The sequence below is a fragment of the Rhopalosiphum maidis genome, chromosome 4 (genome assembly GCF_003676215.2).
Source record: "Rhopalosiphum maidis isolate BTI-1 chromosome 4, ASM367621v3, whole genome shotgun sequence".
NCBI lineage: Eukaryota > Metazoa > Arthropoda > Insecta > Hemiptera > Aphididae > Rhopalosiphum > Rhopalosiphum maidis.
The window spans coordinates 34,346,792-34,372,457 of NC_040880.1; the positions used below are offsets into that span (position 1 = coordinate 34,346,792).

The window sequence follows — 25,666 nt, forward strand, 5'->3', positions numbered from 1 at the left end:
TTTACATATATTTTTAACTTCATATCTCGAAATTGAACGTTTTTCTGATAATTTTTCTTATAGGTATTTAAAGTATAATCGAGTGGAGTAGTGGAACAACATTTTTCGAAATACCACAGCGCTCCACTCATCCAATCTTTAAATACCTACTTATAATTAATTAGTTACTAGTTCGCCATTAGATTTTTATATATAATGATCATCAATTTTGCTTGGTTTTATGCAATTAAAAATGTACGTTGTTTCATTTAATATTTATAAAACGATAATGATAAAAAATAGTTGAAATCATATAGTTTTTTTTACAAATATGTTTTGTTATGAATCGATTTTTTTACTACATATAGTTTTGGTTTTTCATTACATATAAATCCCAACCTTAATTATGTTATTAAGTTATCTGAAAACATTGACAATTTTCGAGATGTTTGTATGAACTATATATACAATTATACGTAAGCATGAAATTATAATTACTACTCTATATATTATATGTATATTGTATATTGTATGTGTATATTATATACACATGTATATATGTATGTATGTATAGTACAGACGTACAGTAGCACATATTAGGTATCCATGCAGGTTAATAATTGGCATAATATAAATTCATATAATATGATTTACAACGCAATGACGATTAGAGGCGGACCCGTCAATGTGCAATATTACGCTGAAATAAATTATTATTAATCGCCGGCGAAACGATTAACGCACACAAAATTATAACCTGTGCGCGTATATACCTACCTGTTAACAACACTGTTCGTCGGGACACACGCGTATGATTACGGTTGCGGCGGTAAGGCGTATTACAATATTATGTCACGCGGGCACACCACAATATAAGCGTTATATCGATATGATGTCAAGTGTGCATAAGTATAACGTGCACGTCTGATGTAAATATAATTACCACGGGAGAACATCTATATGGGTATACGAGAAGATTATGTGCTGTTTAGCCGATTAGCGTATATTATAATATTATATAATATACAGGGTGATTCACCAAGTATTGCTAATCCCTTTTTTCGTCTTATAACGCAGTAATCTAAAACCCTACTTTCAAAAGTTTCAAATCCTCGACACTTTTTTACTATAAATTATTAAGTGGATAATTTTAAATTGTAATGTACGAGTAGTTTTTCGATTAAACAGATAAAATATCGGATGTAGTAAAATTAAAAAAAAAATATTCTCTTAGTAATTTACAGTAAAAAGGGAGGTTCTCATGTGAAAAACAAGTGTTTATCATCAAGCAACTTCTTAAATAGTAGTACAGAAAAATCTCAAGTACCTATTTAATAAAAATACGATCTTTAAACTTTAAGTATATTTAGATTTTGAATAAATTGATTATTAAATGAAAAAAAAAAAACGGAGATGACCATACTCGGCTAATCACCCTGTATTTTGCAGGGCGGACGTATGGCGCAGTATTTTATTACGATATTATGCGATACCGTCGACGATAAAGTATGTTCGATGTGTAAATGGTTGTCGAATCGATCCCAACGATTTTCCCATTTTGAATGTCGACCTCATCGTCGTACACATGCCGGTGCACCTCATCGTTTAAACACTACATACATCAGTACCGTACAAGCAATTATAGACGTTTGTTATTGATTACCACGTGAAGCACTGTTTATACGACGTACAAGCACTGAATCGAATCGCATCTATATGGGCATTATTCGATAATATAATCACTGTCACGTCAACAACTGAAATATGCGATTGTCACGTACATCATATTCGTGTAGGCATTCGTACATAATTCGAATCCTGTGATGATTACCTCTTGAGACCATATGGACACAAACAGATACAAGTCATTACAGTAGCGATTCACACGTACGATAAACATTTACGAGCACGGCCATATTTTAGTCCGGTCTATAATGTTTGTCGTTTGTTTAAATATTTTCGTGAAACGCGAATCACTAAAATCCATATTGTTAATAGCTGTAACGTACAATACGTTGTAAGAATTTGAACGCGTCCGTGTGTTTTTGTATACAAATCCGTGCCGTTCGTGGGGTGAATGTCGTCTCTACCCGTGAATATTACGAGAAAACATATTATTCTGTTGGAATAAAAATAATAATAAAACGTTTTCAAACAGCTGCGATGTTAATTAAAACCGTTCGCGAAAGTGCGCGCCCGCGTGTTGGTGGGGTGGGGTGGGGTGGAGTGGGGTTGGGGAGGGGGTTGCTTACCGGGGAAACTGTTATTTGTAAAGCGTGCATCGTATAATATTACAGTCCACATTGTCAACACGGTCTAACGGTATGTCGTAATTAATAACGGCGTTAATTACATATAGACCGACACGAGCGGTCTTATAGCTATTTGACGAACAGGTCTTTGAGCGACGAACAGATGGACGTGTCGCACGTGCGGGCGGCCGTGTTCGGGTCGGCCGACGGTTTGGCCACGGGCTTGCCGCCGGGCGGCTGCTGCGGGTGGTCGTGGAGCTCGCCGTCGGCGGTCGGCGACGCGTCCGCGCTGTCGCCCGTCTTCTTGGCGGCCAAGAAGCCCTCGATGGCCGTGCCCAACACCTCCGCGTTGACCACCGAGCCGGTGGGCCGGTCCCACACCACCACGTCGTCGCCGTCGAGTTTCGACTTCTTGTCGACAGCGGACGGCGGCGGCGGCGGCTGTGGCGGCGGCGGCGGCGGGGACATCGGCGACGCGTGTTTGTCCGGTTTGCAACCGGTCGCCGGCTCGATCAGCAGCGACACCTTGGGCCGTTCGTCGGCGAACGTCACGACGACCGGTGACTTTTGCACCACGTAATCGCCGCCCGCGGTGGCCAGACGCTGTTCCGCGCACTCGGCGTCGGCCCGCTGGCCACCCATCGTCACCGCGGTCGCCGTGCGGGTGGACATTTTCCTGAACCAGTTCCTGGTGCTGTTGCCGGCGGCCGCGGCCGCCATGGCCGCCGCCGCGCCTATGTTGGCCACGTCCACGCTGTTGGACCGGCCGGACCGGAGCACGTCCCGACGGCGGTCTCCTCCTCCGCCGCCGCCGACGTCGCCGACGACGCCCGTCGGGAGGCTGTCCGTGGTCTTGCTGCTGCCCCGTTGCCGCGGGCCGCCTTTGGTCGACTGCAACGCTTTCGAGGCGGACGACTTCAACGAGTTCATTATCGACAGCAGATCGGTGTTCGTGCACACGATTCCGGACGATTGAGGGGACGCCGATGACGATTTACCGGCTTGCTGTGTCGACGAGTTGGGAGGCAGCTCCGACGCGCGTCGTCGAGCCGGTATGGGCGGAGCGATTTTTTCGCACGTGTCGATGTTGGAATACCTCCTGGCCTCCTTGAACCTGAATAAAAAACAAATAAAAAACGACGAATAGTGTTCGTATATTAATCTTTTTTTTTATTTTATATATTATTAAACTGGAGGGGGTTTTGTCCTCCCCCCCAAAGTTCGTTTCGATCGCATCCCTCGTCACCCATTTCCGAGCGATGCGGGCAGTATAACTGGGTCTATAGCTAATCCTGCGTGGCGTTGTCATTATTAAAATCCGTTGAGCGTAAGCTGTACACATTCTTAACACGGTTATTTTTAGGCGGTTTGGACCAAATACACAATATATAGGTCTAAAATTTAATACGATATACATTTTTATGCGACCAATGGTAACTCTATATACGAATAAAAAAAAATATTTGTTTTCTATACGAACCAACAAATATCTGCGTGAGTCCCTCTTTAAAATGTAAAATTAAAAAAATTGGCTCCGAGTTGCACATCGTCGGGTGTATAGGATTATCCGTAATGTAAAAAATTTTAGAACCACCAGTGCTATATGGACTGAGCTATGGATCGCTTACACAAACACACATACATTGCCCTTTTATATAAATATAGATTCTATTGCAGCTGTCGTTTAGCTCTTACGATTGTTTTTCGTTTAAATTGTGAACAATGCATTTCTTTATTTTGGACGGCACATATTTGTTTACACGAGTATTTTGGATTCTGCAAATAATTGTTTTGTCGATACCGGTGTTTGGTGTGGACGAAATGACGAATACGTTTTTCAAAGCCTATCTACAGTAGGTACGCAGTAATGGTGAAAAGTCACGTTCTGGTTTTATTTTACTATACTATGCGTTTAACGGCGAACTGTGTAGGCAATTTAGGTACATTGAGATGTAACCACGTCGTAGGACAACGGTTTAAAACTTATTTAATATACAACATTCTTATTGATTATTGTTTTGTAAAAAATTGTCCATTTCATGGTTTGAAATTGTAAAAGCTACTTAACAACTATTTTTAAATAGTAGACGAAGTAACCAAGCTGATTTCAAAAGCTTCCGACACCGTATCCATAATGCCATCATAATCCCCTTATCTCTGACCTGCATCCATTAGCCCTCTAGAAAATACTCTACGTCGCCTAAAATTGAAATGGCGTGGAGACCTCTATAATGGCCAGCGTAATGGTATTAACTTAGGTTCAGTCAATGGTATACTCCCTTCGTCATGTGAAACAAACACCTTATTAATTATTCATATCATTAATTCATCAAATAAATTAACATACATAAATTGTACAGTTTTCTAATATAGCTATATAAAAATAAACTTCATATCAAAATGTGAGTTGTTTTAATGTTTTTAATAGCTCAGACTATTACGATTATAGAGACTATTTCGTAGTATGTAATATTGCGTATTATTAGAGTTAGAAATGTTGTTTACTTCACTAATTGAAGTATTTTAAAACAAATTATTGACTGTATAGTAATAATAATAATTTATTTATAGAATAAAATTTCAATTTCAACAACAACAGTTCACGTGTAAATGTGTTATATAATATAATAATAGTAACAAAACAATAGATAATATACACAGCAGAGACATAAATTATAAAGAAGTAATTATTGATGTAAATTTAATAATTACATAATTATTATTATATTACTAAGTTTAAATATTATATTATTATCATGATACAGTTGTATTACTATAAAACTACAGTAATTTATTTTTTGATTAGTATTAAAATTATAAGGTAAGTTAAATTAATTTTTGTCGAAAATACTGACTTTCTTATAATAGTATATTAATTTATATAATTTATTATTATTACTAATTTTCGATTCAATAATGATTTATGTTGAACTGTATGAATAAGTTTGTGGTATAATTAGTCAATAGAATAAAATTAATCCAAAAGTTTTCAAAGTATCAATGTGTATATAAAATATAATAAAACTTATAATTTTAAGTCCCCGCGGGCTAAGGAGTACAAAAAAATAACTAAAATTGCTCTTCGTTTAAATAAGTATCTAATTTGGTCGAGATTTTAACTTCAAATGTTAATAAAAAATTGTTGTTTAAGTATTGTTTTTATTTTTTTATTTTAATAAGATTTGATAATGAGAAACCTTATATTATGTTTTCAAACTTTTTAAGAAATTTGAAGTTAATCTAAAAAACTATAAAAAAAAAAAATCAAAAATGTCAAATGTCTTTATTATACTTACAAGAGTAAATTTTAAAATTTCATTGTGTATATGAAATGACAATTTAAGTAAAATCAAAATGTTTTAAGTTTCTACGATTAATATTTTTTTTAAAAAATTGTTCGATGAGAAATCCAATTTTGCCAAACCTTAAACTGAAAATGTTAATAAAAATAATTGCGGAATAAATCTCATTTTTTTTTTTAATTATCAGTTATATAAATTATGAGGATCAATAGACTTTATCCGAATAAATTTTTTATCTCAAATATTGAAAAAAAATTGAATACTATAGAAAACTTTAATATAAATATTTGATGAAAATTTCAAGTATCAACAGTAATTCGTTTTTAAATTATAAAAAAAAAAAATGAGAAAAATGATTTTATTGAAAACTGGTTTTAGTAAAAATTACTATTTTCTTTAATTTCTTTTTTGTTTTTCAAATTATTAAAAACATGTATAGTAAAATTTTTATTTTTGATTCCTCATTACTTCCAGTACTAATAATTATATTCACTTTTCTACCAGAAAACATATTGAAACTAAAGATCCAAGCATTTTTACTGTTCCAAAAAGTGATGTCAGGCACATAAAAAAACTACATACCTACTCATTGTTAAATCAATACATTCATCGCACCGTTCAAAATCAAAAACTGTCATTTGCGAATGTTAAACAAATTTGTAGACTACAGACACCAAACTGAATCGCCGTAAAAGATAATACACAATAAAACAAAATTAAAAATAGTAATTACAAAATAAAAATATATACGCGTGTTTTTTTCCATTAAATCGAAATTCACATTATGTATGTCCTAAATTAATCAAAAACACCGCTTGTAGAACAAAACGTATAATATAATCATTAACAACAATCACCCTGTAATCTATAGAGCAGCCATATTTGTCTTCCATGTATAATCATTAAAATATACCGTTACCGTCGACGGTGAGGATTCGCACGACCCTATATATTTCAATTGTTAAACCACGCGATAATCGCCTAGTACATAAAATTATATACAGGGCGATTTGCATGCTCATTTAAGTTTTTTATTTAACCATGAATTTATTTTAAGTGTACTTAGCTACATTTTAAAACTCTCGAGAATCCCTCCCCCCACCCCACCACTTTGACCATAAATAATTTTGTAAATAATTTTTTTAAACATTTAGATTTTCTTAATTCAAAATTTTAACTAGCAACTTTTCGGCTATTAAAATGTTCATATTAAAGATAATAGTCCTTGAAAATAGTTCTACAATAGTATAAAATAGATTTAATGTAGGATCTAGTTTTTATTATACTTGGATCATCATTTTTTTATAAATTATAAAAATTTATAGATTAGTATAACTTACTATAGTTCCCATACCTTCTAAATTCCATCGACCGATTGTCCTGAATACAAATTTAAATAGCTCAAAAACTTTTTGTTTGAATTTTTATGTTGAAACCTCAACATCTTCAGTAAATTATCCACTAAATAATTTAAATGCAACAGGGACATTGTTACTTGAAAAACATACGCTTGTATTTCCATAGGACAATCCTTAAGTAATAAAAAAACAAATCTCAAGAATTTAGAAATATAATCATGAAGTATTTTTTAACAGTTACAAAAATCAGATTTTATACGACTGTTTTACTGAAAAATAAAAAGACAGCGAGAATGTTTGGTGAATCATTCTGTATATATTATTATATAGAGCGAATATAAAGCACCTCAGTCTGAGCCACAATCGTTTATACATTATTACCGCCTTATCACGGCCATTAACAAACCATCCTCCCCCCGCGCTATTCCGATTTGTAGAGTTCGGCTTAGGGCTATAATGATTATTACGATACCTATACACACAGCGCATCACTAAATTTTGCTATAACAAAGTACAAACGCTGTCCGTCGAAGTGAAATATTTGAGCGAGTTTATTTTCCTTTTTTGTTTTGTTTTGTGTTCAATTGTTTGGAAGAAATAAAAATATCTGCGTTCATTCTCTTTGTTCGAAGTTTAAACTGAAAATAAAAAATGGTTTTCTTAACAGAAATATTTTTTGTGTTGAAAAGTTACGGGGAAAAATATCATGCTATTATTTTATCGCGTGCGACCGCATATCAAAGAGATTGCGGTATATTTTGATTTCTTTTTTCGTGTGTCGACAAAACGGTATATATTTTCCACTAGATTACAAATTTATATCCCTACCATATAGCCGGAGTTAATATATACAAATATTAAAAATTTTATATTTTCATAGATAAAAGGGTTGAGCTTGAGAGACATATTTACTTTGTGCATTTATCTGATTCAGTTGAAATTATAGAATATTAATCAAATATTTTATCAAAAATCTTAAGGACCTAAGATAATAGGACCTATTATATTTAATAGTAATATTGAGTCAGTTATTTTTTCATTTTGGGTAAACTTATTCCCAACGAAAATTTTACTTATTTATGGTAACGATAATGATTTTATATTATTTTTCACTTTTAAATGTATTTTTGACAGCTTTTCACATAAAAATGAAAACATATATCATATCTGTATTATACTGTGAAAGAGAATGCTAAGGAATCTAACTTGATAAAAAAAAATATATTATTTCTCTTTCGAATTTTTGAAATGAATTCCATGCATATATGTAATATGTATATTCCATTTCATGTACAGAAATTTTGAATAGAAAACATTGGAAAACTCATTTCATATTTATATATACCCGAACTTTTCGCGTTTAATATAAATTTGTCAGTAATATTTTTATGTGGAAAAACTTTTAGTGACAATTATATTCGTTTATGTAAAACTCTAAACAGTAATATAATATTTAGAATATTTTAATTTATAACCTCAATTAGTAAGACGTATATTAAATATTAATAATATAATACAAATCTAAGTAAATTTATAAATTATTAGTTATTAGTGTTATTATTACTATCGTTATTAATAATTATTTTATTTTTATAATTTTAATGAAACGATATATATTTTATTTTAAAACCTTTTTATTATTAAATGATTATTTTAAATAAAATAAAAATAAAATGTTCCAGGCATTATTAAATTAGTTACATTTGAAATAATCTAAAATATTGTATTTGCAGTACATTTAGTTTTATATTTTATTTTCAAATCTTGATTCTGTTTAAGTCATGTTAAATTACTTACATCTTAATTGGCTGAATGTATACAACAACTATAGAATGTTCATTATTGATTAAAAAATAATGAGTGTACAGTTTCCTTTTTTTTATTTTCTGTTACTATTAGGCTATACAAATTTAACAAAATTATTAATGATTAAAAAAGTTTTTCAATATTGAAATTGATAAAAGTGAATATGTGTATTATAAGCTTTAGAAACTTAAAAACCTTATCTTATGTTGTTTTGATATAAGTAAGTTCGTTAAAATTAAATGATTTAAAACTTATTTCTATTTTATTGCTAGTAAGTAAGGTCTAAAAAATGTAATATATTACAAAGAATGAAAAAGTTGAGGAAGTGGATAACGCTTTGTTGTACGGTAGGTTTTGAATGCGTCAATTTGATGGATGTATTAAATTTGAATTCAATGATTTATCACTGAAAAATGATTTGGAGCAAAGGCGATCTATCAGCATATATCACTAAGCATATTTCATATGTTTGATATTTTTATTAGGTAAATTAATTTATTTTACTAGTAGCAGAACCCCACAAGGGGGGGGGGGGGTCAGGAGGACCCATGGTACTGGGGCCCGGACTTTCGAGGGGCCCGGCGTCCGTACCGGGCTAATAATAATTACTTCAAAATATATTAGAAAAATGTTTTAAATACTTAAATTTTTTTCAAGATTCAAGTATAAATTATTTCAGGATTTTTTTAATTAACGCGAAAATCATATGTGAAATCTATAGTTTATGATCATATTCTAAATATTATGATACCACACCACTATTAATAACTTGAAAACAATTGATCGCCTATGACATTTTTCCTTATCTTTCCTTGACTAGTAACCAAAGTTGGTTTATTTATAAATGTATATACGTGGTATTTTTGTTCATAATAATTTATTGTGTCATATTAATTGAATAATATTTTTCTAGATAAAAATGTTAGTTTATATTTATATATTATATCGTTATGTTATATTATTGTCGTATATTTATTTTGTGTAAACATGCAGTTCTACACATAGACATATTAAATATTAAAACATTTATTGATTTATTAATACGTCTATGATTCTTCATTGTCCCACAAAAATAGTGGTTATGTCTACGGTGTTCATAATAACTTATGTATAAATAAATATGATACGAATAAAATTTATAATCCGAAATGTAAACAATATTTATATTTATACAATAATTGATAATTGGTTTCATTTTAGTTTTTACTACAACCGCGTATCGTATAGGCACGTACATCATACGTTCGTAAAGTCGTAAATATTATAATGTCTTCAATTTATAAGATCCCTATAAATTTGTTGATATTTTATTTTTTAATCATACCTACTCCTATAATTTATACTTAAAACTAATATTAAAGGTTAAAGTTATATTCATGTCGAAAAATGTATTGTTATTTAAGAGATGCCCGGATTTAGTTGTGTACCCGGGCCAAAAATATGATGTGGGGGCCCTGACTAGTAGTAATAAAGTAGCAAACTAAATTCGTTTTTGCTAAAATTATTGATTTTAAAAACCATTGCGTGTATAAAATATAAAAATGTATGTGACTGTCATAATATGATCCTATGAATAATATATATATTTTTTTAATATTGTTATTCATAGTTTAAATATATAACTTTATTCAAATTTGAAATTTGAACGCTTATGAAAAATAATGTGAGTATGTATTCTTGATATTTTTAAATGGCATATGAAAAAATTATGAAAAACCTTCATTATTAAATTTTTAAGTATTCACACCAAGCAAATAATTGTTTATCGGCATTTATAAAAAAAAAAAACTAAAAAGAATCTAGAAAATTTTAAATGTCTATAAATAGTTCAAAATGAATCAAAATATTTTGAAAATTATATTATGTAAAGAAAATGATCATATAAATAATTGGCGAACATTTATAGTGTATACAAGATTATTAAGTTTTGAGTTAAATTAAAAAATTAAGGATTTTTTTTTTTACTAGTTATTTTGAAGAATACAAATAATTTTTTTTTTTAATCCATTTAAAGTGCAAACTAAATCCAATTTTTTACCCAAAACCACCCTCAAAGTAAAAATCAAAGTATATTTTCGACTACTTATAGTGTAAGTATATGTTAGCGTTAATGTATAGAATTACGGGTACTTCCTAGTTAATGTATTTCAGAATTAATAAAAGATTTAGTATCCTTATTTTACATACTAACTAGATATTTTATAAATAACAATAAAACACACTTAGTAAACAAATACACACTCACAAAAAAAATCATTCTAATCACTTTGCTTAGAATCTATCATAATTAGGTTCATCTGTTCTATAGGTTAAATATACTTGTTTATTATTGTTCAAACCGTTGAGTTATTAATGTAATATAATAGTTGATAATTCTTATAAAACTGAAAACCTATTATATTAATTAAATTTAAATACTGCATAATTACCATAAGAAAAAATATAATTAAAAAAGTAAGAGCAATCAAAATATTAATAAGAAATTTTATCTTTCTTCCGATATTTACACAGACTTAGGATTTACTAAAAATATTGTTTAGTTTCCTTTTTTTATACAAAATTATTGTCTTATATTTTTATAAAATTAATATTAAATGGACTTTTAATATACACATAACAGAAAAATACAAGTTGCACACTACCACACATCATTTTCGAGAGAGTAGTCTGATGGGTTAACATTAATTAATGTTAAAATACAATCTAAAAGGAAAAATAAATGAATAATTTTATCAATAATAGATAATCACAAGTAAAACATTGAATAATTGGTTTCTCAATATACAATTACAATTAATTCATAACAATTTTTAATATATAATACTAGTCACTGCATGTCTATACGTTAAACTGTATGCAATCTTTCAACAATAGAGTGCACACAGTGAATTATCGCAATTTTTCAAATTCATTTTAAAAAATATAATCTAAAATATCACAGGGTGTGCCTGGGAACATCATGCATCGTGCACATCTATGATTATAAATGAAAACTCGAGAGGTTTGTGTTTAGTAGTTACCTGCATAAGTGTTCTTGAAAATACACATTTATTTAAATGAAAACGTTGATGAGTATTATTATACATAGAACTTCGAAATAGTTTTCAATACAATCTCGTAATACAGACTATATTAACAATATAATGTTATTCATAAAGTTTATATACTTTCGTAAATATATACCCACGTTAAGTTGTGGGTATATAGTTTTTTTCATTTGGTAGTTAATGAATTCAATTGACGTTTCGAAACTTCACGGGTTTGAAACACAATAAATTATATACAATAAGGTAAAATATATTAAATATGTATATACGGGATGGTCCATTTAAATGGCTACAGTAATTTTATTTGTCGACTTGAAAAAAAAAAAATGTTTTTTTATAGTTTAAAGTATTTACACATTTTATGAGGTACTCCTTACTACTTCACCCTACTTAACTAAACTTCCATAGCTTATAAATTAAATACCATATTTTGTACATCATGATAATTAAATCAATCGAAATTTCTTGACTAATATTTTACTTTAAAATGTTAATAAAATAAATAAAAATCATAAAAAATCGTTTATATAAAATTTATTGAAAAAAACAACTTTACCTACCTATAATAATTTTAAGCTATGGGCATTTAAAAGATTTACAATTAATAACCATGCAAAAATTGACCAATAAAATGAGTATAAAAAACACTTATAAAATGAATTATTTAGTATAAAAAAAATAATTAAACGGTTGAGTGGATTAGTGGATTAGTGTTTTGAGTGATAAGTGATATTTTTCAAATTATTCACACCTGTATTCATATTATGTATGTGATTTTATTATGGTTAGCTCATTAAAATAATGATTTAACCGACTTATATATTGTGTATCTATTTATACACAAATATTTTTTTTTTTTTTTTATTTATTTATTTACTTTAAAACTCCCTTCTGTACAATTACGTATAATTTTAATAACATTTCCACTTAACCCTTTGATTACATATAGCTATGGTTCAGGAACATATTGCTACACTTAAATAAATATCATCATAGAACGTATATTATATATAATGCGAGTTTGTGTACCTGGACATTTGTTTGTTTTCGCCGTCCATCGACTGTAGTTCGCACATTTTTTCCTTATCCTCGGTTTGCCACATCTTCATTCTGACCTTTCGAGCTGCCTTAATGTCTGCTATATCATCCATGATGTCCAACTGCAAGTTGAATTGGCTACCGGTGGGCGACGGTGTAGCACCGCCGGCCGAATCTCTGCGATTCGCCCTCGGACCCTTGCTGGGGAAAGCGGCAATTGATTCACGTCTGTTGCGGCCGAACAACGGCATGGGCGCCTTCGATATCGTGATGACCGAATGTCGGCGACCCGGTGTGTAGGGCCCAGGCGCCTTGGTCAACGTGGCTAAGAACGCCTTTTCTCGGGCAGCCGCACCGGCCGCTCCCTGGTCGCTCAACCTTCGCACCTACAGTAGCATAACACAAAAACAAGTACAATCAATTAGATAGGTAGCGGGAAATGCCTTATCTGAAGCCATTTGGAACGATTATAGGATGGGAAAAAAGTTATTAAATTTTTTTTAGTTTAAAACATTGATAATCTTACGGATTTCCGAGAGCTTATTCCAAAAATATGTTTATTGCACAAAGAAACACAGTAATAGTATGTATAAACAACCCGATGCTTTGCCAAAAACATGCTATTATAATATACGTTATAATTGAATAATTTGAATACCACGGTTATAATAATTAATAAGGATTTCAATTAAAAACATCTCATATTATACATATATGTTGGATTATCGATATGGAAACCTGTACTATTATATAAACGTATAGTAAACTACGTTAGTTGGGTGTATTGTTTTATCTGTGAATTGAACAATTATTATTGTTGTTACGCATGCTTATGTAATTATTCAGACAAACGGGAACAAACGTCTCGACAAAGTAGCCAAAAGTCTAATTGTATCCTTACAGTTTAATTTATTCCTCAACCCGTCACGCACAGAGTTAGCTTAACTTAATAATAATAAATGAACGCGTAGGGTTAGTACACGAAATCAACAATATGGTTGCTTTGTGCCACTAAAATTTGTGAAATCCAACAAAACATCAATCTTTGGTCCTCCCTAAATGTTGAGTTGTCTAGGAAATATAAAGTATTTATCAAAAATAGACTTAATACAAGTCACACAAAAATATCACATTGTTTCTTAATGGCTAAATGGAGACTGGAGACGCTCTATGTACACCTCCTTCGGGGATCATATTGCATTTATTGTATACTTATATTGCCAAAACTCAAACATATTTTTCACAGACTACCGATTTATACACACCGGATAGAGACAATTTAAAAGCTTCCGGAATCATCGGCTGAATGAGGCGCAATAAGGACTACTCTATCTTATCCATGTCACCATTAAATTTATTGTCACTGCGAATTTACACAATTAACGATAGTATCTTAAATCTCTTAACAAATCGTTTATATCACGTTACATCATGTCATTACCATATTTAGTTAACAGCGAATAATTATTGTGTAATCTATGTATTCAGAGTTAAATATTAAATTCATAAAATCTACTATGCGTAATTTATAATAATATGTACATCTAAGTTTTGAAGTTTTGAAAACTAAATGCATACAGTAAAATTGAATAATAAGTTTTAAATGAATACGAAAATAATATGGATAATAATATACAATTTGTAAATATTAATTTATCAAATACAACAGAAATAAGTGTTAATGGCAAATACCACTGAGCAAAGAATTATATACAATAGTAAATATTTTATTTCTATTATAATTATTATATGATTGATTGACATTATTATATTATTATAAAAAAATAATACACATATTATATATTTATATTTAATGCAAATATTAGTATATTTTTGTATTTATTTCAAACATATAGCTTCGTTAAAAATATTATATATTAAGATAATATCCATGGCGTAACAAAAATAAACATTTACAAACATAGCAAACATATACAATAAAACAAAAATCAACCAATAGTATTAGCTGTATTTTCGTAGTAGTGAAACAATTAAATTACGGGTCGTAAAAGTGAAGTAAACTTTTTTTTTTTAAATAATGAAAAATACAATTCCAAAATGTCATGTAAACGTGATATCTAGTCGAAGTTAATACAATTAAATGAAATACTCTCCCTATATAATCACAGTTAATTAGTATTACAACAATTAATAATCAAAATGTAATTATTGTATGCAAAAATTGAAAAATATCTTTGGTATAAGATTTTCGAAATAAAAAGAAATAATAAATAGATAAATTATTTTTTGTTACAATACGATAGAAAATTATGATTTTAAATACTATCAAAAATATTAAGAGGGCCATACTAAAAAAGCTACTTGAGCTGCAGGTTGCTGTCGTGTTTATTTAATGATAGTGAAATTACTGATTTGGCGTAATCACGCAGTGACATGGAATTCGGAGCTAAATCTAATACAAATTTAGTGTAGTATCTATTATAATATTCTCATTTAAAAAATTTAAGCTGATTTATAAACTGTGGTTATTTAATTTGATTTAAATAAAAGTAGAAATTGGATAAGTTTTAAATTATATTTATAATAATAGAACATATTCATTCTACTTTCCCAGTGATGAATATTATTATTTATTGACCTTTTTTTTTAATAATTTGATTTGTGTTCTAAAAATAACTTTTCGAAAAATAGTAATCAGTTATATGCTCAAACGAAATTTCAAGAAATTATTAAGTAAAATAAACAGTAATTTCTGTACATATTGATACCTTATTGATACCTTATAATTCCCTGAATTAATGACCAGATTTTTCATACTGCACTAACCTTTAATAAAAAAAAAACTAGCAACCTAAAGTATAGATGGAAAAAGCTAAGATACACAATCCATCTATTTTAAACATGGAATACATTTGTTATATATTTTTTTTAAACCTAGCTATAAAAATATGTATTATAGTTTAATGTAAAATTATTGAAAGGTTGACCTAAAAAAACATATCGCTTCAGTTTCAATTATTTTGTAACATTGTCTACCACAATAAGGAGCAAAGGAAGACTTTTAAAATTTAAATTAGTATGATATAAAATAAGGATATATATTATATTTATATATAAGTATCTTTTTAAATCTGTTTTATTATTTAAATAATGCAAATGTAAAATCACTTAAAATTATTTTTAATGAATAATGTTTGTTTGGCATTTTCTTGCGTTATCTGTAGTAAATGCACCTATTAGTTTATTTAAATCTTCAAAGTCCATTGATTCTAGTAATTTTTTCATTAGTTTAACATGTTTATTGTATTTTTATTTTTGAAAATTTCTCTTATGTACAAAGTACGTGCCTTAATTTGTTATTTCCTAGACATGGTAAACTTGTAAATTTATTAACAAAACAATAAACTTAATTTAAATCTTAATGTTAACTCTTCTATTATCAGTATAATATTTAAAATAAATATCTTAAAAATACAACTTCAAGTCAACTAAAATCATATTCGCTGTTTAAAATATATTAAATGAGTAGATTTTTAATAGACATGATTTTATCAAGAATTAACAGTTTAATTTTATAGGTGCTGTAAAGTTTTGTCACATAATATGCATAATGGGTAATAAATAGTAAAGTACTATGAACATTAAATAATAAGTATTTACATATTTTGTATTCATATTTATATCTACGGGAATTCATTATTGTCATGGATTTATATACCATACTAGATTCAAAACTTTAAACACAATTAATGTTCGTTTGGTAATTTTGATTACAAGGCTATTTTTATAATTTTATATTGTATTATAGTTTATTACTATATCAAATAACTAATTTAAAAAAATAAACAATATATCTAGGCCAGCCATGTAATAGACATACCTATTTAAGCACCTAATCCAAATACTGGCCATACATCAGTATTAGAATATAATAAGTCTTAAGTTAGATTTAATAAGAAACAAATCATATTAGTTCAACAACATTTTGCTCCTGTAAATTTATCGTTGTAAATAAAAGCCTCAATTAAGAATTAAACAAACACAAATATAAACGTTTTTAAGATAATATTCTTTATGTAATACGTTATATATTATCAGTTATAACCATACTTATGTTTTGTCAAATTTAATTTAGTATGGTTTGATTTGGAAAAATGCTGCCTATTATAAACGAAAAATTGAATTATATCAACTTTTTTAAAAATTACTTGACTAGCAGTTATTCCCGATGTGCATTGCGGTGTCGGTAATGAGCGTTTCCGCATGTCTCTGAAAGGCGATAGGAAAAAGGGGTCCTGCGGAGGATTATCAGGACATCCTTGCCCATTTCCGGCCACATCATCTATATCTTCATCTTCTTCATTAAAACAATTTTCTTGATCCACCACAATTACCGGCTCAGATTCCATTTTTGTATTGAATTTCTCTGAAAATGAATAGGAAATTATAAAATATAATAATTGACTTACATACATATTATAATATTCATACAGACATACAGTTTATTAAGTAAATATAAAATCAGTTAAATTTATAATGTGCTCAGTACGCGATATTTTATAGATTTTAGACGATCAAATAAATTTATAGATAACCAATTTATATAAAAATAAAAGGTGTTTGAATTTCAAAATGTATTACTGCGATTACGTTACTAATTATTAGTGTTTAATATATTTACTATTAAGTAACTCTATTAACTTATTTTATATTAACCCGTATAATAACTGTTTCTTCGGAACATTTTTCATTTTTTGTTGTAAAAAAAAAAAATAAATAAATAAAAAATAAATACTAATAAATACTATTTTCATTATATAATAATGTTTTAAACTTATTTTGAGCTATTTATAAGCATGCCAAATTTTAATTTTTTTTTAAATGTCGGTAACAAGTCAAAATTCTTGAAAATGTAATACAAGGTTCCACTTAAGTTGTTCTTATATCTGTATAAAAATATTAAAAATACATAGGCACAATATTTTTTTTTTTTAACCAATTTATATTCACAAGCTTCTGACTAGCTTTAAAAAAAGACCATTTATCATACTGTATAATATTATTATAATAATAACATTTTTGAAATATATCTTCAGGATGTATGACCAAGTAAAACTACGTTTGCTACGATTAAACAGTCTTATTTGTATTTCTCTAGGTACGTAGGAAAACTGTATTATTATAATAAAGGTATCCTAGCTAGAAGTACTTTATCAACATGTTGGTCTTGATATATAGAGAAGTGTTACAACAACATTTCACGATAACTTATATGCACTATAATATCAATTGAATAAAGTTGAGCTTATATTATACCGCGTAGTAAAAAATGATTTGCTCCATTTTTATTTATAAAATATTATTATTGTCTTAACATTAAAGAGATGATGATCTAAGTAAAAAAAATATTTAAGATATTTAACTATAGTTAGTTTTTACTAATTCATAATTTTTTTTAAAAATTAAAACTTGAAAAAAAAAATAATTAAACATTTTTGTTTTAAAGTGTTTATTTTACTGAATTGTCATAACTGATATTATTATATCAATTAAGAAAAGAAAAAATTAAAAATCCAAATTATTTATTTGACTTTAATTTGATTATAACATGTAGGCATACGTATATACTATATATACTACACTGGCATGTAAAAATCCAAATAGTGGATAAGAAAATGTCACTAATAAAGTGAAATAGGTTTTATATACTTACAGAGAAGCATTATATTATTTATTTGAAAATAAAATATTCCACAGACTATGATGATACATTTATGATTTACTTTTGGGTGGCTTTGTCCCTCTAATCGTGGCATTGTAAATATAACTCGAGTGTATTGAAGTGTATCATTACTGACATTTGTAATACTTATACCATTCAGGTTAGTTTTGTTTATCGATATTCACATTGCATTTCTTCAAATTGACGAATAAAACAATTTTGCAATCTACGCCCTTTTTAATGTTTTTTTTTTAAATTTTAGATTGATATAAACTTCTTAAAAGAGGTTAATATTTTAAATAACTGTAATCTGTTATAGTATAGTTATTATAAGCTATTAGCCGTATACAAATTTTTAATTAGTGACGAAACAAAATGCAACAATACAACTGAATAACTGATAAAACATAAGGATTTATCTTTGTATAATCCAAAAGGTTAAAGGATTATCAACTAATTTAATATACGGAAAGGGCGAAAACAGTCAGTGGCTGTCTGACATTGAGGATTACTTTCTGAGCGTTGTTTAATTGCTTTTCGTTGGTGGTAGTTGGATATTAAATAATGCCGACATCGCTGATGTGGTGAAGTTGTGACATTTTTTGAAAAACCATAACGTTGCTCGTTGCATATCATGCATAACTATATTGATGTATATAAAATACTTAATACGCACTATACGGCTTTTTTGTATTATTATAATAGATATCAGTAATGTTTCGTCAACATGAGATTGTCTGGTAAAAGGATATTTGTTAAAAATATTGGAGATTGAAAAATGCAGGATACGTACCGATTTGTTTTTTGTGTGAAAATATTGTTATATGCATATTCTACCAACGTATATAAATACGTGTATTTTCAGATCATATGTGTATATTATATGACGTATGTATTAGCGTAAATGTGGATTGTGTGTACTTAAGCTTTGTGTTTGTTAGCACATAGTAAATACAAATAATCCACTTTGAAGAAATTTGTTTGTAAAAGATTAAAACGTTAGAAAAATTTTAAAAATAATATAAACTTATATTTTCTGTTTGTTGTAAATTGATAAATTTATTATACATAAAAGTATAAATTATATAAATTTTAGTAGGTTTAACAAAGAATTAGTGTCCATATAAATTATAAATGCATTTAGTGACTAAAATCCATGTAAAAATTAGAAATTAATATAGTTAAGTTTCACTATGAACATGTTTAGATACCTTTTATACTGATCATAGCTATTAAATACACGTTTGTATTGTTTTAATAGACAATATTTCTTAAATGTCAAAACTACTAATCGTTTTCATCCCGTAGTTTCTTTATTATGTGTTTAATCGTTGTAATTAATCTAATTATTTTATTCTTCATTAACTCGCAGGTTTTACAATATAATTTCTAAAAACCCTCGTTTTTTTTTAGCATTTTTTTGCTCATTTTGTTTTTATATTGTCTAACTAAACTATTTTAATTATCATAATACATAAATAATAATAGCGATTGACCAAAACGTTAATAATAATAATTAAATTAATTTGAATTAAAAGATTTTCTTTAATAAATAGGGATATGATTGTGTAAAGCAATTAAAAAGTATGAATAATACAGTATATAAATTAAAGTATCCATATTGCATTACACTAAAGACGTACTCATGTCCCAAATATTGTTAAGTCCGGTTAGGTATTTAACTAAAGTTTGACTAGTTGTTAGAGTGTAACAAAACACTGAATATCGATTATTTTGTGATTTGAGAAAATACTTAATTTACCATAAAATATTTATTGCGAAAAGTTATTAAGAAAAAAAAAACATTACAAAAAAGAGATAATAAGTAGACTAAAAAAAAAAATGTATGAGATACATTATTTAAAAGAGATTATACAATATTATTAGGTGATTAACTTGATACTACGATGTAGTATAATTCCTTATGTTAAAATAAGTACGGCCAACGAACCTAATAAATTAAATTTTATTTAGGAAAATTATATTAATGATCTTGTAGAATCTATAATATGATTATCTACAATGCAGATATTTAGAATAGAAACCCCTCCATAAGTGTATAAAGTACGACTAATTTAATAAATGATCGAAAAAAAAATTAAATGTGCGTACTGTATTATGTATACGTTCAATGTACGGTTTATTATTCATTATTGTACAGTTAATAACAATAATATTACTATAATGCCAATTAATTACAAGTTAATATTGTTTGAAGACAAACATTAGTCCAGCCATCAGCAAGAACAGTAGTAGCACACACGAGTAAGATTTTTTTTTAATTATTACGGTTACATGTTTAAGAGTATAATCAGTAATTTTTAGCACGCACATAATTTATCGTTAGGTCATGTAACTGAAAATCACGTAGGTTGTAGGTGTATTACAAAGTTTCATAAACTCTGTCTCTTATAATAACATCATCTGTTATAACCTTCAAGTGGCATGATTACCTTGCACGATGCATAAGTTAAATAGTAGGTAGTCAGTTAGTTTACATTAACCCATTATCCATATAATATTATAAGTATTTCAGTACCTTCTATAATTATTTTATGTAATATACTCTAACTCTTATACAATAGGTAGTTGAATACATGATAAATGTATCACGTTGAAAACACGCATTTCAGCCAAAATCATTGTATGCCCATACACTATATATATATAATGTATATTGGGTATACAATATACATATGCGTATGTGCAATAACGGGTTTACAAAATTAAATTGGTAACACAGCAATATTAGATTTTATTAAATATATTATAAAAAATATATGTAAAATATATATATACTGTGTGTCCGCAGAAACAGGGTACACTACTTTATCACTCATTACTCTGTAAACACTTGTCGATTCTGTTTGGGGGACGTTAAACTAAACTAATAGATCATAAATTCTTATGACTTATAATTTTTTAACTCATGTATTTTGTGCATACGCCAGTACGCAACACAATTTCAATTTTATTCAAGCATTTTGATCTATCAACTTGTATTCTTAATCCGAAATTGAAAATTTAAAGGTGGGTGTTTTTTTGTACTATAAGACGTTCTTATTAAGCACCATATTATGATACATTATAAATTTATTATTAAATAAATAAATTATTTAGGTACTATTTATGAATTATTATTTTATTACATATTATAAAATTATAGAATTTATTATAAAACATATACTTTCAGAAAATAAAATTCTAAAATCATATTTCTTTTAACAATACTACTAAAATAAAAAAAAAGAACAAATAAAAAATAGTATAATACTATACATTTTTATTCACAATTTAATTTACAAATATCATATTATAAATTTATAATGTACCTATCATATGGTACTGAATGAAATAATATGTATAACTAAAAAATAATCTAATTGAATACATAAAAAAAAAAAAAAAATTATACCTAGTTTTAATTTTGTCAATTTTGGGTTAAGATATTAAGGATACAAGTTGATGGATCAAAATTGCTTGAAAAAAATTAAATAATTCGAAAATGATATTCAATATAGGAGTTGCCATTAAAAAAAAAATGAAGTCATGCGTATGCACAAAACACATGATTGTAAGTCATAAGAATTTATTATTCAATAGTCTAGTTTAACGTCCTCCAAACAGAAAAATGTTTACAGGGTAATGAGTAATCAAGTATACCCTATTTTCGAGAACATACGGTATATTTACTAGGTAGCTAAGCCCCGTGCACTTCAGCTTCACTGGTATAGAATAGCAAATAATAAATAGGTATGCCAAAGATAATATTTAATATTATACTCTTATTATTATTTTTAAGTAGTATCATACTACCATTATTATTATTACTAAATAAATTCGTTGTATTCGAGAATGTCAACTAAAAATAATTATTAATTGAATATATTGTATAATATACAGAGTGATTTTGCAAGCATGCGTATATCGCCATTTAATCATACATTTATACAAATTATGATGTTTATAAGTTTTTAGTACGCACACTTAAATACCATATTTCCAAATAATTGGATTTTTATACAATAAAAGGAACATAACAAAACTCTACAAAAGTATTTTTTTCAAATATAAACCACATTTTTTTTATTGCTAATGAGATGTTTAAAAAAAAAAAATTGATTTACACAGATTGACCTTTTAAAGAGTATAGTTTTCTGTGTCATTATACTTTAAGTGCTAATAATAAGTGCTTGAACCACTATGGATAAAAATTAGTCTACAATAGATTTAGAAGATAGAATGGCAGCTATGATAATTAGGAAAATTATAGTAATTAATAAACATTTATCAAAATTTTATAATTTGTAAAAATTAACTCAATACTAGGCTAAATAAAACATTCATTTTATATTTGATATAAAAGCATTACAAAAAAAACATTATGTTTAGTAGATACAGTGAATTTTTAATTAACCCAAAAACTACTCATTTGAAGGTTAGATTTAGATGTTTCATAGTTTAAAAAAAAAATCATCTAATTAAAACATATAGTAAAACAGCGTGGTTTATATTTGAAAAAAAAAGAAATTAATATGATTACAATATAGTCCTCAACTTAAGATCTAGTCATAAAAATCTAAGTATTTAAAAAAAATTATGGTATTTTACTTAATAATTCCAAAAAAAGTCAACACTTTAATATTAATTGATAAAAGGAATGAGCGACTTTGGTGAGTCACTCTGTAAATATTCAAATGTAACATGTTTTAAGATTTTTTTCACGAAAATAAGATTCACTGTATGAACGATTGTTTGTTGCTCTAGTAGAATATCGTGACATTCAAGTATCAAAGAATATAACGAATTCAAGTGACAGAGTCGCAAACCCGAGTCCAATACACAGAAATTCGTGTTTTTTTTGTCACGTTTATTCGTGTATTATTCATGAAAATATTTGCATTAATTCGTAAAATATCTAGAAAATAGGAAATCAATACTCACTCGAGCATACATTAACATTACTGGAAAACTATCAAAGGGTTTTGAGTTGGGATTGGATCATCACTTTTCCACCTCTATACTCTATATTATTATTTCCACTATAGCTAGCGTTTCGTTGCGAGTATATTTGAAATAAGGTCTTCAAGTAAATATCTATATTATATATGTATAATATGCATATAATATTATGATAGATACACTTGTAATAAGTTGAATGGTAATTCGTAATAATCAATAAGGGAAATATTCAATTTTAATGAAATTATTATTACACGTATATAATTGAATAGCTCTAATATTATGTTAATTATAAATATATATATAATTTATTTATTAAGTTGAAAATGATTTAATTTAGCATGCCAAGAAAAAATTGTAAGTAAAGCAAAGCAATTTACTTTATAATTTGTTTTTTATTAATTTAAGTATTTAATTAACATTTCGTTCAATATTATATTTACAGAGAGTAAAATAATGTTTTTTTTTCACAATTTATTTTTACGTCAACTGAACATTTTCAAAAGCAAACTAGCTATAGTTATTAAATTTAAAGTATTTATTATTATCGAGTTATGTTTATGCATTGAACTATAGTTTTGTTCGAAAGTTAAATAACACGAATATTATCTAGTGACTTCATTATATGTATTATATTATATATAAAAATTGTATACGTTGAACAACTTAAAGAAAATATTTTCTACTATAAAAAAAGTGGAAAAATAAAGTTTTATACGGGAACATCACGATGAGACTTTATATTTATCCAATTAAATTAGTATCGAGTTTGATATTGTAGCTTATATTATTACAATTTACAATATGTATATTGTGTCAATCGCGTATTTTGCTGTCATGTATTACATACATTATCGAAGATATATTTGTATGGAAGTTTATCCTCGTTTTTACCAACATTCTAAAATATTGCTAGTCACTATCATTAATTATAATTTATAATAATAACACAAACAAACACGATATATTGATTATTCTTAAAATTATTATAAGGGTACTGAAATTGTTGATTTTAAAATAAAAACGGAAAATCTTTAAAACCCGCGTGTTTTGCCGCACGATAGAAACGACGTTTACGTCGTGTGTGGACCGAACATAAAATCAATAATATTCCTGCACACGTGTGAAACTGAAATGTTGCTAATGTATTTATTCGTCTGCCGTTTTAGCGTAATGCACTAAAAAAGTTATAAATAGTCAAATGGTTTATGTTATTATAATATTATTATTGTATTTTCGATTGTATAGTGAAATTGCACACGGAACTACACACAAGACGCTGACATATTATTATGGTATGAATATACGATGGCGGTCCAATAATAATAGTAATAATATTAATAATGGTGATCATTTATTAGCCTCCTGGGAGATTAATGACTTAATTCTAATATTTCAACTACGTAGTGCTTTACGTTATTTTCAATTCACTACTTTTACCTATAATATATTTTATTTCATTATTTTCAACTGTGTTAAATTATTTCAGATAATAAAATGGGTAATACTAAAAATTGGAAGTTGGAATCACTTGCAAAATGTTAGATATTTACAATTTATTATGACTTCAAATAGATTTACCCTATCCAGCATCCTATATTATATACACCTGAGTAAAACGATATGGGAAACAAATATTATTATGTAGTTTTATAAATGCATTTGACTATTAAAAAGGTATGTTTTTGTTAGATTTACCTATTATTGTTAACATTTTATTCGTTATTATCGATTTAAAAGTAGTTTATGCGAAAAATGAAATGTATTTCGAAGCATATAAACAATTTGTCGAAAAGTTAATAACATATTATTAAAGCTTTCAATATAGAATATAGACAAATAAGTTTAGATTTTGTGTAAAAAATATATCATAAAACGGTTCAATCAAATACTCCTTGATTGAGTTTAAAAATAAAATACATATATGAATAAACATTAATTCTATTCATTAAATCAAGAAGAAAAATGATAAACTATCAGAGGGCACCTCGGTGATTAATTAGTTAAAATTTCAACAAAGTTTTGTTCATTTATTATGAGCACATATATAAGTATATTGTACATGTATTATATGTATACAATACACTTGCACACACTTGCACACATACAAGAGTAGGCTATTTCTTTTGACAAATCGCTCCAACCTTACTGATCCTCCTCATCACGCCAAATACTCCAACACCCGCCTCTCATCGTCTAATAAGTTTACCCATTAAGTTACTGAAAAAATCCTTTTTAT

At 27.8% G+C, this 25,666-nt stretch overlaps 1 protein-coding gene across 2 annotated transcripts in view; it reads right to left on the reverse strand.

Annotated features, from left to right (window-relative positions):
- Positions 1-2,360: 2,360 nt before the first annotated feature.
- The window catches only part of LOC113560833, a 91,378-nt gene continuing 68,072 nt past the window's right edge, over positions 2,361-25,666 (reverse strand). For both annotated transcript variants that reach the window (XM_026966930.1, XM_026966931.1), the window contains exons 2-4: positions 16,952-17,169; positions 12,774-13,168; positions 2,361-3,345 (exon numbers count right to left, since the gene is read on the reverse strand). In XM_026966930.1, the coding sequence (XP_026822731.1) occupies positions 2,361-3,345; positions 12,774-13,168; positions 16,952-17,152 (1,581 nt within the window). In that variant the 5' untranslated portion in view covers positions 17,153-17,169. The remainder of the gene's footprint in view (positions 3,346-12,773; positions 13,169-16,951; positions 17,170-25,666) is intronic.